Raw genomic sequence first — 17,804 nt, 5'->3', positions numbered from 1 at the left:
TAGATTATTGATATCTGTTTGCCTTTCTCATAGAAGCATAACTCAGGAAAAAGATGCTGGTTTTTGTTTTTCGATAAATAGTTACTGTTTTCTAAGAAACTAGACAAGGAACATACACAGAAAAAAGAAGATGCAATTTAATTTTCTTTTTCCTTTGCTCTTTTTGACTGCTTTTACCAGAGAACAGTACCTTGTATATAGTAGGCATTCAATTCATGCCTCTTGTGTTAAATTGAGTTTGCATTTTACCACAGGACAGAGATATTAAAGGTTATATTATTCCCTATTAGCAATGTAGTTTATAGGGACGTGTGCCTCTCGTATTTTCAGAAAAAAAAAATTGAAATTTATAGAAATTTGATAGTACTATCAAAAATACATGTAATCAGCTACATATACATATTATGAAAGTTTCTGTGGGCTGAGCACAGTGGCTCATGCCTATAATCCCAGCACTTTGGAAGGCCAAGGCGGGAGGATTACTTGAGCTGGGAGTTTGAGGGTGTAGTGAGCTATGCTCGTGCCACTGCACTCCAGCCTAGGTAATAGAGTGAGACCCTGCTGCCAAAAAAAAAAAAAAAAAAGAAGGAAGGAAGGGAGGGAAGAAAGTTTCTGTGGGTGTCAAAAAATGTTTGTTCATCCAATTAGCAAGTAAAAACAAGACAGAATAAAGGTCAGTACTACTGGGTTGAACAGTAGCACTTGGAGCATGCCCTCTCCGCCAGGATGGTGTACTTTTCCTTTGCTCCACAGAATTGCTTGTTCCAGTCTTAATCTTCACAGCCTCTCCAACAGCTTTGGTCTGTTTGACTGCCTCATGCTCTTCTTTTCTCTCACTCCTTTGCCTTCCATCCATTACTATTTTGTGCCTCACTTCTCTAAGATTCCTAGGAGAGGTCAGATGAATCTGTTAATGGTGTCCCAGGGTTAGAAGGAGCAACCCTGTCTGGCCCAGCGCTAGTTTGGGCCATGGCTAGCCTCAAATGTGTGCCCCACCTGGAACAACCACCTCAAGGAAAACCCCACTCAACTCTATTTGAATCTTGCAATACCTGCACGAGTGCTTATTACTTATTGTTTTGCCTGGCTCTGCCGTGTGATTTCCTCTTCTCCTTGGTCAATTTCCCTCAAGGACTCCTTCCACAGCCTGGCTGCAACTTACTTTTCCACCTCATTTCTCGCCAGTGTCTCAACCTTGCTGCACTACAGCCACACTGTAGGCCACTGAGCATGTGGGACACACTTCTGCTTTTGTGGCTGGCTACTAACCCTTTAGGCATCAGCTTAGAAATCAGCCCCTCAGGGAAGTCTTCCTTGATTTCTCAAGCCAGTTTAGGATTCCACATGGGTTCCGAAAACCTGACTTTTATTACTCTGGAATTACTTGTTCACCAAGTAATTGGATTGCCAGCTAGAATGTAGGCCTAAAGGCAAGGATCCTGTCTTTTTACTTAACTTCTGCATGCCTTATGCTTAGCACATGGTTGGCACTCAATAAATATTGACCATGGATAGAGAAAAGCAGCTAAGCAGGGCATCCTAGGAAGTTTCTCCAGGTTGGTACCCCCTTTACCCCCCTTTGCCCCAACTATAATATATAATGATACAAACATTTCTATTCATCACCGAAGCTTTCTTGGGGAGATCACTGTTTGGTTTAGAAGAAATATTTGGGTTAGCAAATATATGGTTAATAACATAGACTTTGACGTTAGATTTCCTGGTTTTGAATGACGGCTCTTCCACTTAATGGCTGTGAAATCTTGGGAAGTTCTAAACTTCTTTGGTCTCAGTTTTTCATGTATAAAATGCGGGTGATAATAACAGTAACCTACCTTGGAGGCTTGTTAGTAGGATTATATGACTTAATACATGTAAAGGACTTGAGAGTTCCTGGCACATATAAACAGTTAGAAAGTGCTAAGTATTATTATTAGTATTATTAAGCCATTAGGGGAGGGGGTGAACTCAAGACCAAAGTCAGTCCCCCAATTCTGCTGGTCAGAACAGTGGCCTTGATCACTGTGGGCTTTCTGTTTTCCTGAGCACTTGTATAATATTTGAGGGAAGTTGCGGAAGCCAATTGGGGAGGAGATAACTTTGACATTGGCAGGAGAGGGAGAATTCATTCACACATTCAAAAAGTATTCACTGAATATCAATTTTGTGCTAGACATAAAGAGAAATAAGATAGCCACAGCCATCATGGAGGCTAACAGAAATAGAGAAAGGAGAGTGGAACTAGAGAGGCTGGGTACTAGCCGGTGGGAGGACAGAGCACTTGTCTGTGGGAAGACAGACCAGTGGGTTTGGCACAGCAGAGGAGGATCCTGAGAACAGAAATGCTAAGACAGGATTTTAAAGCATCTGCCATAGGATGTATCATGTAAATCCTCCCCTCCACCTCTTCTATGAAATCTTCAATAAAGTTTTCATTGCTCACTGGAGAGAGCTCGAAGAAGGGAAGATAGCAGATATCTGGGTTATAGCTGCTGGGGGAAAGATGCTATAGGCAAAAAAAAAAAAAAACCCTTCCTTACTCTTGAGCGCTGCCAGTAAGGAAACATTCTAGTGCATGCAATATTTAATGATTATAAATGATACCCCTGTGCACTGCATAATGCAAGGCTCTTTAAAATGAATATGAATTAAACAGTACCAGCAGCAATCATATTAACCAAATAGAAGAGGCGTTAGGAAACTAGGGACTCTGGGAAAAAAAGCTGGGAGTCATATATGACCACCAAGCATCCTCACTGCGGTTAATTACTCAAACTGCAATTCTTCAGCAATTGTAAGTTGGCAGACTTTCTTAAATGTAAATATCCCAAGGTTTAGGTGTGGGGAAGGAAGTCATTCACTGTGTATTTACTGCTCCCATCCTTTTTTGACTTCCTGTTTTCTGCTTTTATATCATGTCACTATCTTTTAAAATACTGCCAGGCGCAGTAGCTCATGCCTGTAATCTCAGCTCTTACGGAGGCCGAGGCCAGTGGATCACTTGAGCCCCTGGGCAACATAGTGAAACCCCGCCTAAAAAAAAAAATACAAGAGTTAGCCAGGTGTGGTGGTGTGTGCCTGTTGTCCCAGCTACTCGGGAGGCTTAAGTGGGCAGGTAACCTGAGCTCGGAAGGCAGAGGTAGCAGTGAGCAGAGACCATGCCACTGCACTCCAGCCTGGGTTATGAAGCCAGACCCTGTCTCAAAAAACAAACAAACAAAACCCAGTTTAAAGAAATGTGTTTGTATATATATCTTTTTTTTAAAGCAGCAGTCTAAGAAGTAATCAGCCATCAACCTAAACAGAACAAAACTATCAATTTGCCTGAATTTCCAAGAATGAGATAGATAAAACTCTGTTGAAATTTACCTACGCAAATTGAGACTTTTGGGGGAAAGAAATAAACTAGTATTTTTCTTCGTAGATTTGTTTACTGTGTAAACCCTGCATCTTAAAACATGACTACTGATTAAAAAGATATATGGTTGTTTATTAATGTTCTCAAAGCACTATGCAAATTCACATCACCTTGGGTATATTTTGCCTCTGAAGCTATGAAGTGAATATGGAAGCATTTTGTAGTTAACAAGGCTAACGTATGTTAACTCAAATAGCTTGCTTTGAAGAAAATTTTCCTTTAAATTATTAATATTAATGAGAAAGTGAAGAGAGCTTGGGTGGTCAAGCATGAAATATGAATGAGTAGTTTTCGTTTTTAGGCGTTATTATCCGATGTCACCTGATGTTCAAATTTAAATTTGATAATGCAGAAAATAACATTACAATTTGCAGTGTCATGAAACAATGCAGCTTGTGCCCCAGATTTTTCGACAGCAGTACTGAAACTATGATTTTTAAGTGACATTTTCAAAAGACAAGGTCAGTGAAAAACGCTATACATTTTTTATTGGGTAGAGTCAGAAAAAGAGCTTGCCTGTCCTTTAACTATTTTTTTATTTTTTTTTTCGACAGGGACTTGCTTTGTCACCCAGGCTGGAGTGCAGTGGCACAAACACGGCTCACTGCAGCCTCGACGTTCTGGGCTCAAGCGATCCTCTTGACTACAGGCACGCAAGTCACCATGCCTGGCTAATTTTTGTAGAGACATGTTTCGCCATGCTTCCCAGGCTGGTCTGGAACTCCTCGGCTCAAGCTATCCTCCTGCCGCAGCATCCTGAAGTGTTGGGATTATAGTCATGAGCCACTGCAACCGGCCACTAATCATATATATATATGATTCTTCTTGAGACAGAGTCTCGCTCTGTTGCCCAGGTTGGAGTGCAATGGCACGATCTCGGCTCACTGCAACCTCTGCCTCCCGGGTTCAACTGATTCTCCTGCCTCAGCCTCCCGAGTAGCTGGGACTACAGGCGCCCGCCACCATGGCCAGCTAATTTTTGTATTTTTTTTAAGTAGAGACGAGGTTTCACCATGTTAACCAGGCTGGTCTTGAACTTGTGACTTCCGGTGATCCACCTGCCTCAGCCTCCTAAAGTATTAGGATTACAGGCGTGAGCCACTGCACCCGGCCCACTAATCATATTTTTAAAATAAAAACTTAACTGAGAGGTTGTTAGAGCAAAGCAGAAACAAACCTAGACCTCCTTAAATGGATGCAGAGCAACCAGTGAAGTCCTAACAAGCCAAGTAATACAGGAAACTTTTTACTACTTTTACTTTCTTATTAAGATGATTTTTTTTAAAGCAGAAAAAGACTTTAAAACCTTTTTTCGCTTTCCAGATCTAATAAGCCCCCAAATGGTAACCATTTCCTATTGCCAGGCAGCTAGTGAGAAACGCAAGGTACAACTACAATCACGGACTCAGGAAAATCAAGGTGGACACCAGGCGTGGGCTTCTCCCATTCTACCAACAGAAAGAGAGAAATTCAAAGAAAGAGCAATGAAAAATGCACAAGTTTTAGCCACATATTAACTGTAACTACCTCCTTAAATGCGACTGATCTAATTAGAAGCTTTTCAGCTTGTTAGTGGCCCATTTTTTCCTTTTTTAGGACAAAGAAGGGAGGAGAGGGGAGGGGAGGGAAATGGAGGCAGTGGGGTGGTGGGGGGGAGGGGCGGGGGGGAGAGGGGGAGGGAGAGAGAGAGAGAGAGAGAGAGAGAGAGAGAGAGAGAGAGAGAGAGATGCCTCAGGGTGTCACAAATTTGTTTTTAAAAAATGAATTAATGGCCGGGCGCGGTGGCTTACACCCGTAATCCCAGCACATTGGGAGGCCGAGGCCGGTGGATCACCTGACATCGGGAGTTCAAGACCAGCCTGGCCAACATGGCGAAAACCCCGTCTCTACTAAAAATACAAAAATTAGCTGGGCATGGTGGCGGGCGCCTGTAATCCAAGCTACTCAGGAGGCTGAGGCAGGAGAATCGCTTGAACCTGGGAGGCGGAGGTTGCAGTGAGCCAAGATCCTGCCACTGCACTACAGCCTGGGTGACAAAGCGAGACTCTGTCTCAAAAAAAAAAAAAAAAAAAAAATTAATGCCCTTGGGTAAACTATGACGTTTGTGCTAACTTTTCAGATGTCCCAAGATTTGGGTTGTTTTACAAGGATAACGAAGTTCATGATGAGGTTAAGCAATCACTGAAGCTAGTGCTAGAAATTTTTTTTAATTTAATTTTTTAGAAAGAGGAGTCTTGCAGAATTTTTTATTTAATTTTTTAGAAACAGGAGTCTCGCTATGTTGCTCAGGTTGGTCTCCAACTACTGGGCTCAAGTGATCCTCACGAGTAGCTAGGGCTACAGGCACAGGACACTATGCCAGGCTTAGTGCTACAATATTCTGTCTATTTTACTTTAAAATATTCTAAGTATGCTCACTTTGGAAGGCATCAACATCCAGAAATGCATTCCTACATCAAGACTCTCAAGAAACGGGAATTACTGTAAGGGCATACCCTTGAGCAACCATCACACTGCACTGAACTCTTGAGAATATTCTGGAATATCCTGGAAGCATCTCTGCAGGGCAGAGAAGTGAACTGCCACAGAAGGAGCAGCTTTGGGGAGAAGAAATACAGTTTGCCTCTTACAGTATTTTTCTACACTGAGAGCTACATTCCTCCCGAGTTTTAAATTTGTGGACCGTTGAATATCAGTCCGCCTTTCATAAAGTTACAAATACCTTCCGTCGGTGGCGGGAACAGAGTTTGGAAAATTACATGCCTAAGACTTCAGATAAGCTAAATGACATACATGCAATAGCATCCCATGAAGAATTTATTCAACCCAATCCATTGCATCTAATTACCCAAAGCACAGAAACTCTCCAAACTGTGCACCCCCCAAAAGGAGGGAAAATGCAAGGTTCCTGCTGCAGTTCCCGGGACACACTGCGAGCCGCTTTGTTACAAGTGTATCCAATGTCCCCAGAACGAGGGACTTGTGGGGCGCGGCTCATCCCAGCGCCACTTGCTCTGCAGCTCCCAGAGGTGGTGGTTGTGTTACGAAGGCTGACCCTGCCAATGGCTGACAAAATGGTGCGCACCCCCAAGTGCTCGAGATGCAGGAACCATGGCTTCCTGGTGCCCGTCAAGGGACACGCGGGCAAATGCCGCTGGAAGCAGTGCCTCTGCGAGAAGTGCTACCTGATCTCCGAGCGCCAGAAGATCATGGCCGCGCAGAAGGTGCTCAAGACGCAGGCCGCCGAGGAGGAGCAGGATGCGGCCCTGTGTGCGCAGGGGCCCAAGCAGGCCTCCGGGGCTGCGGCCGCCGCCGCCGCCGCCGCCGCCGCCGCCGCCCCCACCCCCGCCCCCGTCCCCGTCCCGGCCGCGAGCCTCCGCCCGCTGCCCCCGGGGACTCCCTCCGGAGACGCCGACCCGGGACCCGAGGGCCGCGCGGCCGCTTGCTTCTTCGAGCGGCCCCCGTGGGGCCGGAACCCCGGCCCGAGAGCCCTCCAGCCGGTTCTAGGCGGCCGCAGCCACGTGGAGCCGAGCGAGCGAGCCGCCGTGGCGATGCCCAGCCTTGCGGGACCCCCTTTTGGGGCGGAGGCCGCAGGCAGTGGCTACCCTGGCCCCCTAGACCTGCGCAGGCCGATGCGGACTGTGCCCGGCCCACTGTTCACCGACTTTGGTAAGTCGTGGCCTTGGTCCCGCGGTCGACTCCCGGAGCTGGCAGCCTAGGCCAGCCCGGATGGGGAGCTGGCATAGGGGTTGGGGTGGAGAGAAGTTTTTCCACGGGTAACGGACCTTCCGCTTTGAGAAACCCTTCTTCGAACAGGGATTTGGATTGGGTAACTTTTCGCAAAAAGGAAACGAGAAACAGAAAGGAATGGGCGGTTCAGAGGGCTTTTAACATTTAGCTGTAGTTTGTGCCATTCCGGCATGCCAGAACAAAATGGCGTCCAGTCGACTTAGCAGTGCTTCCTCCTCCGGGGGAGGCTTCGAGGAGCCGACTCCTACTGCGCTTGCGCACCTCTTCCCGCCATTTCCTTGGGCTGGAGGCTCCTCCTCCAGAATAACAGAATTTTCCTGCCGCACGTTAGCGCAAGGACGCCTGCGCACTCTTCCCTCCCGGTTCGCGGTCGGGAGGCTCCTCCCCTCAGCTCCGCCCTGGCCCAGTGCGCCTGCGCACCTCTTCCCTCCGTTTCCCCACGTGCAGGTGAGCAGAGCCTGCTTCTTTACTCCACACACGAGAACAGTTGGTCAGTAAAGATGTTGCCTTTCTTTTCTCCCCTCACCTTGTACATAAATTACATTGTTCCCTGTGCCTTGGAGCTTTTGGTATTGAAGTAGTTTCAAGTCACATGTACATTTGAAGCTTTAGAAGCCCCGGGGTTTGGTGCGGACGCGTTTTCCTGGTGTCTCCCCCGTGGTGGTGTGGTGGGACGGGCTCAGGCCGAGGCGGGGGCCCGGGTCACGCTGGAGAAGCTCCTGCCCTCTGTGTGCCAGGGCACTGGTCCGGAGGCTCCCGCAGGCTCGTCCCGCCCCCCTGACTTTCCAGGAAAATCTAGGTTCCCAGGGAACGTCCCATCTGACAGGGTCACAGGCCTGAAACTGCAGATCTAGGAGAAGCCGCCTTTCTTTTTTCCATCTCAACAGACAAGCAGGGCTGAGCCGAACCATGAGCCAGGCATTCGTGATGGAGGACGCGGGTCACATTTCTTGCCCTCAAGGACCTTGTCCTTGTGGGAGGGAGTGGGTTGATCAAAGAGTCACACAAATCGGTGTCCAGGGCTTGAGCCATGGCCGGGTTCACTGTGACCCGGAGGAGGAGGAGGAGCTCGGCACTGAGGCCTCACAGAGGCAGAGTGCGGGCTGACGGTGTGTGGGGCAGCGGGGAGGTCTGGAGGCGGCCCCGGCCCACAGCGGGCTTGATGGCCGTGCTGAGGACTTTCCAAGAGCAGTGGGGCTGGCTGGAGGATGGAGATGCAGTGAGGGCCCAGCGGAAGGAAGGGCGGGGTGGGCTTTCTGCGCTTGGACGGCAGCGCTGATGACCCCGCCGCCCTGGGCCGCCCTGCGGATGCTTTTCCCAGCGGTGTCTAACACTTCCCTCCTTGCTTGCGTTCTTTAGTGCGCCCTCTGAACATCAACCCGGACCGTGCACTGGGCCCTGAGTACCCTGGCGGCTCCAGCATGCACCCCTACTGCCCGTTCCCGCTGGGCTACCTGGACGCCCCTCCTGGCGTCCCCCTGCAGCAGGGCTTCCGGCATGTGTCCCGCAGCCAGTACCAAGGCGGAGGCTTGGTGAGTCCCACCCCTCACTTCTTGCCAGCTTCTCCTCCCAGTCTGCCCCTGCTGCCTTGATGGATCCTCAGTCCCAGGAAGCCAGCTGTCATAAACTGTGCCCACGCCATGCCAGCCTCCGAGTGCTGGTGGAGGACTAGGCACTGCCCAGGCACAGTGTGTGTGTCTCTGGGAGCACACGTGTGGACCAGTCTGCACCACTCGGCTTGGGTTATGGCCTGTGCTTTTCAGGGCAGTGGGCTGAAAGGCTCTGAGTGTTCAGGATGACCCCTTCCTTGATTGATGCTGATGCTAGAAGGGCCCTTCATTTTGCTGGACTCCAGAAAGGGAATATCACCTTCCTGGGACCACAAAATTTAGGGCAGAGCCAGGACCAGAGGTAGGCTCCCTGCCCACAGGTATAGCACACTTGAGACTGCAGAGGGCTTTCAGGAGGAGGTGGCATTTGAGCGGAGTCATGAAAAATACGGAAACCTTCCCCCAAACACTTGACACCTTAGGAAATACCTGTTGAAAGAATGAAATTTAATCCTTTTATAAGATTAATAAAGGTCAGTCGTTAGCTGGTATTCTCTGTAAGCTGGGAATTTTGAGAGCAAGTGTGTAAAGTCAGGTCATCCCTGTGGTGTGTACTACGAGGCAGGTGTGATTGAGTTTTATGGCCTTGATTACCAGCTCCTTCCAGACTAGGATGGCTAAAAGCCCCCTCTCTCCTTAATGAAAGTCATTAGCCGCACAGTGTGGAGCCAGTCCAATGGGGCTCGAGCTTCACCCGGGCAGGTTGGGCACACAGATCACTGGGTCCTCACTCCTACTTCAGCCTGGCGGCAGCAGCTTCTCTTCCACTTATCTTAGATGTTGTAAGATTGTGCTTAAAAATCATTTTCCACTGATTCAAGGGAAGAAAGTTTGAAAGCCACTGGCCTTGATAATTCCAGGGTGTCTATTGAACCTTCAAGGCAGGTATTATACCCCATTGTAGCATCGAGAAAAAAAGGCTCAGAGAAGTTAAGTTTTTGGCCAGGGTCACAAAACTGGTGAGAGAGAGACTGGGATTCCAGTTACACAGCTGGTTGGTGACAGAGCCGGGTCGTGCACCTCGGTCGCCCTGACTCTGGAGCCCAGGTGCTTTCCACTGCCCTTCCCTCCCTCCCACAGAGGTAGAACACACATGGCCCTTGACTCACACCAGCACTGCTGCCTGCCTGACATCTGTGGGCACTGCCCAGGGAGAGCCAGGCATCTCCAGCCTCCACACAAAGAGAGGGGCTCTGGCCAAGTAAAGCACGCTCCGTCTGCTCACACAGAAGTCTGGAGCCTGGCGTCCAGGGCAGCACTCTGATTGACAGGCCTGCCAGACAGCCTTTGTTAAGAGTGTGATCTCAGTCGGTTTATCTGGGCCCGAGCTGCCACCACAGACCCCAGGCAGGAGCTGTGATCCAGGGAGATGCTTGGCTGAGCAGCTTGGAATTAAAGCACTAATAATCCCTCTTCCACCCTCTCAAGTCTGGAGAGAGAATCAGGCATTGATTTGTGAGCTGTTTCAAACCCAAGAGCCCCTGAATCACTTTCATCCTTGTCCTGCTGCCCCCTGCCAAGGCTTGGAGGTGCTCTCCAGAACAGTTTCCTCCTTTCTGTTCCTGTCCCTGCCCACCTGCTGCTGCTTGGCTTCCTCTGCTCTCCTGTTCACAGGACAGCACTGGCCCTGGAGGTGAGCAGACCTAGGGTCCAATTCTCCCTCCCCCATCGTGTCCCAGCCATGTGACCCGTGGCAGTTATCTGACCTCTGAGAACCTCACTCGGGTCTTGGTCTGTAAAATGGGAGTGAGAGGACCTATCTATTAGGGCTCCTGAGAATAGATAAGGCGATGCATGTAAAATACCTAGCACAGGGTCTGGCACATAGTAGGTACTTAAAAGTGAGATTTCTTCCCTTCCTGCTGGTTGAATGAAGTTAGGAAGTGCTGGGTTAATCTAAGGAGATTTTTGCAGACTCTTCCAAGCCTTTAATATGCTCATGTGTGACCCACTAATGTGGGGAGCAGTATATGGGGTTTCTCAAGCTCACTTAACAAAGAACACTTTTAAGAGTACTAAAAAATACTTTGTAGGACGCCAGGACTCCATGAAACTCAGCTCAGGAAGTGTTGCTCTGAAGCATCTGGATAGAGAAGTGAATGACAGGAACTACATCCAAAACTCAGTATTATTTCTTACGACATTTGTGTGTTTCTTGGTTAAGCTCTGAGTTGTGCAGTCATCCCCTCTCCAGATCCTCTGATGGGGCCCTGTGCTGTGGTAAGGGGTTGTATTCCATCCCTTGAAGAAGGGACAGAAGCAGCAAAATGTTCATCAGTGAGGCCACTTGTCTGAAGTCACCCAGTGTATCTTGCCTCAGAAACAGCTGCGCTACACCCACATTGCCAACCTGTTCTCCCAAAGGCCCCCCTGGCACTTGAGTTTAAGTCACCACATGTGCCAGACAGGGGGTCCTGTGGGGTTGGGAAGCGTTCAGAGCCTTCCCCAGTGCAGAGCAGCGCTGGACAGAGGTCAGCTGAGTGGGCTATGGAGTCAGCCAACTTGGGATCCAGTTCTGCCCCTTAACCACAAAGCAGCTCTGGGGCCCTGGGCCTGTAGCTTCATCTCACTGAACCTGTTTTTCATAATTACAGCAAGAATAGTAATAGAACCCACCGCCTAGGATTGTGAGCACCCAAGCACAATCGCCCTGGCATATACAGAAGGGCTCTGTCACTGTGACCGTTCAGCTGTTCCCATGCTTATCTGAGGTTGCCTGTGTTCCTTCTTGCCTTCAATAATTTGGCAGGTGTTTGCTGAATGCCCCCTTCCAAGTGCCCTGTGCCTATGTGTTTGGGGCCGTGCATCTACCCCATCAGGAGCCCCCCACTTCAGGGGTGAGAGCTATGTTTGGTCAGCCCATCTGGCTAACTCTCTCTCCTCTTCGCCTCTCTGCTATGTGTGCCGTGCAGGCGTCAGAACCAGGAGGAGACTTCCAGCCAAGCTACTACCTGCCGCCGCCACCGCCACTGCCGCCCCTTCCACCGCTTCCACCGCAGCCCCAGTTCCTCCCGCCAGGCTACCTCTCTGCGCTCCACTTCCTCCCCCCGCCACCGCCACCACCACCTCCACCTCCATCATCTTTCTCACTGACTGTCCTGTTTGATACTGACAAGGAGAACACTGGTGAGTGAGCTCCAGTCTTCCAGCTTCAGCGAGAGCCAGGGAGACTTTCTGGAGGAAGAGGTACCTAATCTGAAGAAAGGTTAGGTGTGGAGAGAAGGGACATGGAATTTAAAGGGTGTTGAGCCCTAGAATGAGCTCCTTCTTACACCCCTCCTCCAGTCCCCATAAGCACACATCTAAGGGAGGTGGGAATGGGATTCCAGGTGAGGAAACCAGGGCTTCCAGCAGTTCTCTTGGGTGTAAATGGCAGAGCTGGGATTTGAACAGAGTTGTTCAGTCTAGCTCCCAGTCTAGTGCCTGTTCACTCACCTTATTGGCTCGTGGGCAGTGCTGTGGAAGACAGCAGGCATATGGTGCGTTTGGAAGACCAGAGGTGCCAGGCCTCTCTAGCTGGGGTAGGGGAGCAGATGGAGAGACTGGAGCAGCAGCAGGAACCCGTGTGGTGGGGCTGTGCCTCTGCCCCAGGCCACTCTGAGGGAACCAGACCAGGAGCTAGAGAATCTGTCCTTCACAAGCTCTGCCACTGGGACACTGGATGATCCTGGGCACTGAGGCTTTTCAACTATAAAAGGGGCCCCTTTACTAGGTTACTGTGAGGGTCGAAGAAACTTTTGGATGTGAAAATGTTTTGGGTTTTCTTTTGAGGGCCCTTGCAGCTTTAAAGCTTCTAGGACATTTTTCCTTTCAGTCTTTCCCTGGGGCTCCTATGATTTGGAAAGAACTGACAAACTCAACTAGGCCTTTAAAATGACTGTCAGACCATCTTATGAGCTAGAGGAGTCTGGTGGTATCACCATTTTACTAAAGAGGAAACTGAGGCCTGTTGCACACTTCCTGTGTGTGCAGTGCCTAGATCCAGTAGCTGGAGAGGTGGTTTCATGTGGCTGAAAACCACTGGCCCCAGTGCTGGGTGGCCTGGGTGTGAGTCCTGGCTCCAGCACTTGCCCAGCTGTGTAACTTGAGCAAGCTCATTCACTCTTTGGTGCTCCAGTTTCATCATGTGTAAAAGGAGACTAATAATGGTCCCTACCTCATGAGGATTCTGAGGATTAAACAGAACCTGAAGTGATGAAGGCATTGGTGAAGGTGGCCTATCACTCTCTGTTTCACTTAGTGCCCATGCTGCCATTGCAAGGTGGATACGTCTCATTTTACAGAAGGGGAAGCTGAGGTTCAGAGCTGTGGAGTATCTTGCTAATTCCTCCCAGCTTGTGAGGAGCAGAGCAAGAGCTGGAACTTGAATCTGAATCACATGGCCAAGGCTAGGATTCCAGGCTCCTGGCGCCTAACAAGTTAAAGAAAATACATTCTCCCCTAGGGCTGGGAATGATGAGAAAGGCTTATGGAAAATCTGTATCTGGGCTGGGCACAGTGACTCACACCTGTGATCCCAGCACTTTGGGGAGGGTGAGGTGGGTGGATCACCTGAGGTCAGGAGTTCAAGACCAGCCTGGCCAACATGGGGCAACCCTGTCTCTACTAAAAATACAAAAATTAACTGGGCATGTTGGCAGGTGCCTGTAATCCCAGCTACTCAGGAGGCCGAGGCAGGAGAATTGCTTGAACCTGGGAGGTGGAGGTTGCGGTGAGCTGAGATTACACCACTGCACTCCAGCCTGGGTGACAGAGCGAGACTCTGTCTCAAAAAAATTAAAATAAAATAAGAAAAAAAATCTTCATCTGCAAATAGGTAGTTGTAATTTTCCCTCTTTCTAAATCCAGCTACCTTCTTTGTCCTTCACAGATGACCAGGGTGCAGAGGTACTGTCGGGTGAACCCAGCCAGCCATCGTCTCAGGAGCAGTCCGACTAGGCCCCAGGCCCGCCCTCCTGGCCAGCAGAGTGGGGCACTGGGGGGCAACAGCAACAGTTTTCTTGTCTTCATTCAGTGATATGTAGGGAGGAAGGAGGTTGATAGCATAGATGGCAACTGATTCCCAGTTTAAGATAGGAGGAAGGAGAGCAATTTCTAAGTTTCAGTCCTGCGCTGTACAGTTGAAGAAGAGTGTGGAGGAAGCTATTACCAGGGGAGGGCCAGGGCTCTGAGGAGTGGGCGCTGGGAGAAGCTCCCATTTAGGAATGAATTTAACTGTCCTTGGGTTACACTACCATTTATTGGAACAAGCCCCAGAGGCAGTATTTGATTTCCTCAGGCCCCACTCCAGGACAGGAGGCACCATCTATTTCAGCCTTCTGCTGCCTTTGCCTGGTCCTCCAGGTTGCTGGGGGCACCACAGACATCAAGATTCCAGTTCACCCAGGTGGCTGGAGCCAGCAGCCAGGACCAGGGTCATTGACAGCAGGTTCTGCAGCATCCTGCCTTGCTGCTCTGTCCCCCACATCTTCCTGGCCACAGCCCCTTGCCCCTCCTCTAAGGGGTTTTACTAGCAAGCATCCTGGCTGCTGAGGCTACTTCATTCCCCCTCCATAAAGTTTCAGCCATTATGGGCACTGGTTTTAAAAAATTTATTAGTTTGACTATTTGATGTTTTTATAGTGATTGCCAACTTTAAAAAGTAGGCTGTTCATAAGCACTGATGCAGTCCCTAGGGAATAGAATGGTGCTTCTGATCACCTGTGACACGAACAGTTTCTTCTGTGAGGACAGTTGGCTATTGAAATAAAATGAGCAATGGAAATCCTTGTGGAAGGCTTATTCTCCCTTTGATCCTGGTGGAAGGTAGGGTTGGCAGGAGCCTGAGTTGGGGAGATTGGGGGCCTTGGTTTGTGGCCTGTGGCTGGCCTTGTCTGCACTTGCTTAGTTCCTGTTCTTAGTTCCTGCCCTCCCTGTTCTACCTCCCCTTTCTTTATCAAGTGAGGGGATCGGGCCAGGCTAGTAGACTTCTTTATTATTACTGTTGTTATTTTAAGCAATGGAGACCTTTTAAGGAAATCTGATATAGACACACAAAATGTAAAGATGTCTTAGTTTCCTTCCTCCAGCTCCTTCCATAGCCCCTGCATAGGAACATGCATTTAAAAAAACAACTTGAACCAATTCTGTTTTAGGGTCCTCGGCTTCTTCCATTGGTTGCATTTATACCTTCATTTAGAAAACATCCTGTGTTTCTACTAGATTCAGAACTTGACAGTTCCCAGCTCTGCCCATGAGGAACATGACATCTAGTGGGAGAGACAGAGAGTCTTAGGGGATTCATACTAGAACAGAGAGGTAGCGAGGCTGTGGGAGTGGTCAGAGAAAGCCTTCTGCAGGAGTCAGGGCCTCAACCATATCGTAAGGGGCAATAATGAGTTAGCAGAGAAGAAAGAGATGAGTACTCCCAGTAAGGGTGCAGAGGAGGATGGGGACCTGGTGTGAAGGATTCCATGGTCAGGGCAGTGTCCTGTTCTCTGTCCAGGGAAGGGCTGGCACCCAAGAGAACAGGTCAACTTTACTTCCTTTTTTGCCTGTGGGCAGAGGTGTCCAGGCATCCTCCTAAGTCCTAGGATAGGTAGTGGGGGGATCATTGAGAAGTGATACCCTAACTATTCTCTTACGTCAGTGTGGTGGCTGGGGCCCAGGGCCTGGGCTCTGTTGGAAGGCACGGGAGGCAGGCACTGTCACGAGAACTTTTCAGTTACTGCTATACAGACATAAGAGTGTTTTCAGCAGGGCAGACCACGCATGCTGAGGCCTGAGGTCTGCAGGTCAGCACGGGTGTCAGCCTGGACAGGATGATGCGGTGATTTGGGACTACCCTGGCTTGGGGGCTGAAGCTATCACTTACCCCAGTGCTGGTCTTCCCCTTGGGGACCACAGTGCTGCAGGACCCTGAGAGGGTGGGAGAAGACATGCCTTTTGGTTGCACTTGACATCAATCACCATGCCTTAACTGAACCCCTGACCTGCCAGTACAGCAGGGTGGGGCTGGATTGGTAACCTTACTTTTTCTTTTTCTTTTTTTCTTTTTTTTTTTTTGAGACAGAGTCTCGCCCTGTCGCCCAGGCTGGAGTGCAGTGGTGCGATCTCGGCTCACTGCAAGCTCCGCCTCCCGGATTCACGCCATTCTCCTGCTTCAGCCTCCTGAGTAGCTGGGACTATAGGCGCCCACCACCACGTCCGGCTAATTTTTATTTTATTTATTTATTTTTTTGTATTTTTAGTAGAGACAGGGTTTCACCATGTTAGCCAGGATGGTCTCGATCTCCTGACCTTGTGATCTGCCCGCCTCGGCCTCCGAAAGTGCTGGGATTACAGGCGTGAGCCACCGCGCCTGGCTGGTAACCTTACTTTTTCATAACACTTGAAGTTTTATCTTAGACTCCACATTTTGAAAGACTTTACAACCAAGTTGCACTACTGAAATAAAGCTGCTTTCCTGTTTCTGGTCAGCACACACACAGAAGTATGAAACAGTCTCTGTGGCCACATGGACACCACAACTATTCCAGACCAATGCAAGGAAATGGGTTGTTTAGTTAGCCTGTGGGGAGATAGGAGGCTTTGGTCTTTGGAGAAGAGTAATGTCCTATTGGAGGGGTTGATGCTCACACGACTCCAGGATGGGAGGATTTCTCATTTCTCCTGTAGGCCTGTGAGCTGATGAATCTCCAGAAATTGGTCGGCATCTTTCCTGGAGCCTTGGAGGCACCTGCTGGGGTGAAAAGACCAACTGGGGGTCAGGGGCTTGTCCCAGTGCTGCCCCCTGGCTTACTGGTTTTCAGGAAGGCCTGCCTTCCTACCTTTCCCCGGTATGAACCCCAAGTTGTGAGCACCCAGCCTGCCCTTTCCTGCTCCCGTGGGCTCACTGCGGTTACTTCCCCTGGTAGGTGGTAGACCCCTGCTCCCCGCAGCTTTGCCAGGCAGCCCAAGCCATGATCCCTGAATGCCCAGCTCCTCCAGGCAGGCCTCCAGCAGCAACAGCATGAGCACTGAAAAACCAGTTCTGCTCATGTTGCTGCTCTGCATACAAGCCCTCCGTGGCTCCCTCCTGCTCCCTCTGGCCGGACACGGTGGCTCACGCCTGTAATCCCAGCACTTTGGGAGGCCGAGGTGGGCGGATCACTTGAGGTCAGGAGATCGAGACCAGCCTAGCCAACATGACAAGACCCCATCTCTACTAAAAATACAAAAATTAGCCGGACGTGGTGGCTCACACCTGTAATCCCAGCTACTCGGGAGGCTGAGGCAGGAGAATCGCTTGAACCTGGGAGGTGGAGATTGCGGTGAGCTGTGATCACACCACTGCACTCCAGCCTGGGTGGCAGAGCAAGACCTCATCTCAAAAATAAATAATAATAATAATAATAAGGACCTGCCTGCTGGCCTCTCCAGCCTCTCCCTCACTGGCTGGCCCAGCCCAGTTCCTGGAGGGCTTGGGGTCGTCCAGGTCCAGGCAGAAAAAAGATGGAAAGCCGAGAGACTGGCCGCCAGGGGCAGCACTCTTCATCCCAGATGGCCGGGATAATGTTCTGGAAGGCAACCAGCCGGCATTCCCTGACCCCGGTGCCCTGGCAGGGCGCCGCCGGGAGAGGGCGCGACGGCAGCAGTTGCGGGCGGGGCCGGGGCCTGTTGCCTAGGGACCGGCCTCCCACTAGGAGCATGTGGGCCGGTCGCTGCGCCTCTGCTCGCCGGGCTGGAGGAATAGGTTTCTGCAGCGGCGGGCTTGGAGCGCACCCCGGAGACTAGGAATTTCCCTCTAGTTTAGGCTATGCAATCGCCAACTTCAGCGAGTTGTCTTTGCGCAGCCCTGCCTGTGACATCCATGCCCTCCTAACTTTTCTTTAGACACCACCCCCATCCTCGTGTTCCATAGCACATTCGCCCGCTTTCTTTCCTTTCCGCACTTTTGCGCGTGGACAGTCCTCTGCCTAGACTCCTTCCAGCTTCACCTAGTCATCTATTGTCCTTTCAGACTTAGTTCCGGCGCCGGCTTCTTCAGGACACCAGGCCTCAGCCTC

The 17,804-nt window shown here is 50.1% G+C and overlaps 1 protein-coding gene across 1 annotated transcript; it reads left to right on the top strand.

Moving 5' to 3' along the window:
• Positions 1–6,480: 6,480 nt before the first annotated feature.
• DMRTB1 (DMRT like family B with proline rich C-terminal 1) lies at positions 6,481–16,741 on the top strand. Its single transcript, XM_034965510.3, has 4 exons — positions 6,481–7,087; positions 8,528–8,700; positions 11,691–11,904; positions 13,649–16,741. Exons 1-4 carry the CDS (start codon positions 6,481–6,483, stop codon positions 13,714–13,716), a joined length of 1,062 nt encoding a protein of 353 aa, XP_034821401.3. The 3' UTR covers positions 13,717–16,741.
• Positions 16,742–17,804: the final 1,063 nt, after the last annotated feature.

This window comes from Pan paniscus, chromosome 1 (genome assembly GCF_029289425.2).
Source record: "Pan paniscus chromosome 1, NHGRI_mPanPan1-v2.0_pri, whole genome shotgun sequence".
Lineage (NCBI taxonomy): Eukaryota > Metazoa > Chordata > Mammalia > Primates > Hominidae > Pan > Pan paniscus.
The sequence above is the reverse complement of the archived record's forward strand: the minus strand, read 5'-3'. Positions and strand labels throughout refer to the sequence as shown.

Bases quoted from the DNA above. Each gene is read 5' to 3' on its own strand.
- DMRTB1 (XM_034965510.3), top strand. From the start codon at position 6,481: ATGGCTGACAAAATGGTGCGCACCCCCAAGTGCTCGAGATGCAGGAAC. The intron at 7,088-8,527 runs GTAAGTCGTGGC...TGCGTTCTTTAG, and splicing joins CCCACTGTTCACCGACTTTG to TGCGCCCTCTGAACATCAAC. The intron at 8,701-11,690 runs GTGAGTCCCACC...TGTGCCGTGCAG, and splicing joins AGTACCAAGGCGGAGGCTTG to GCGTCAGAACCAGGAGGAGA.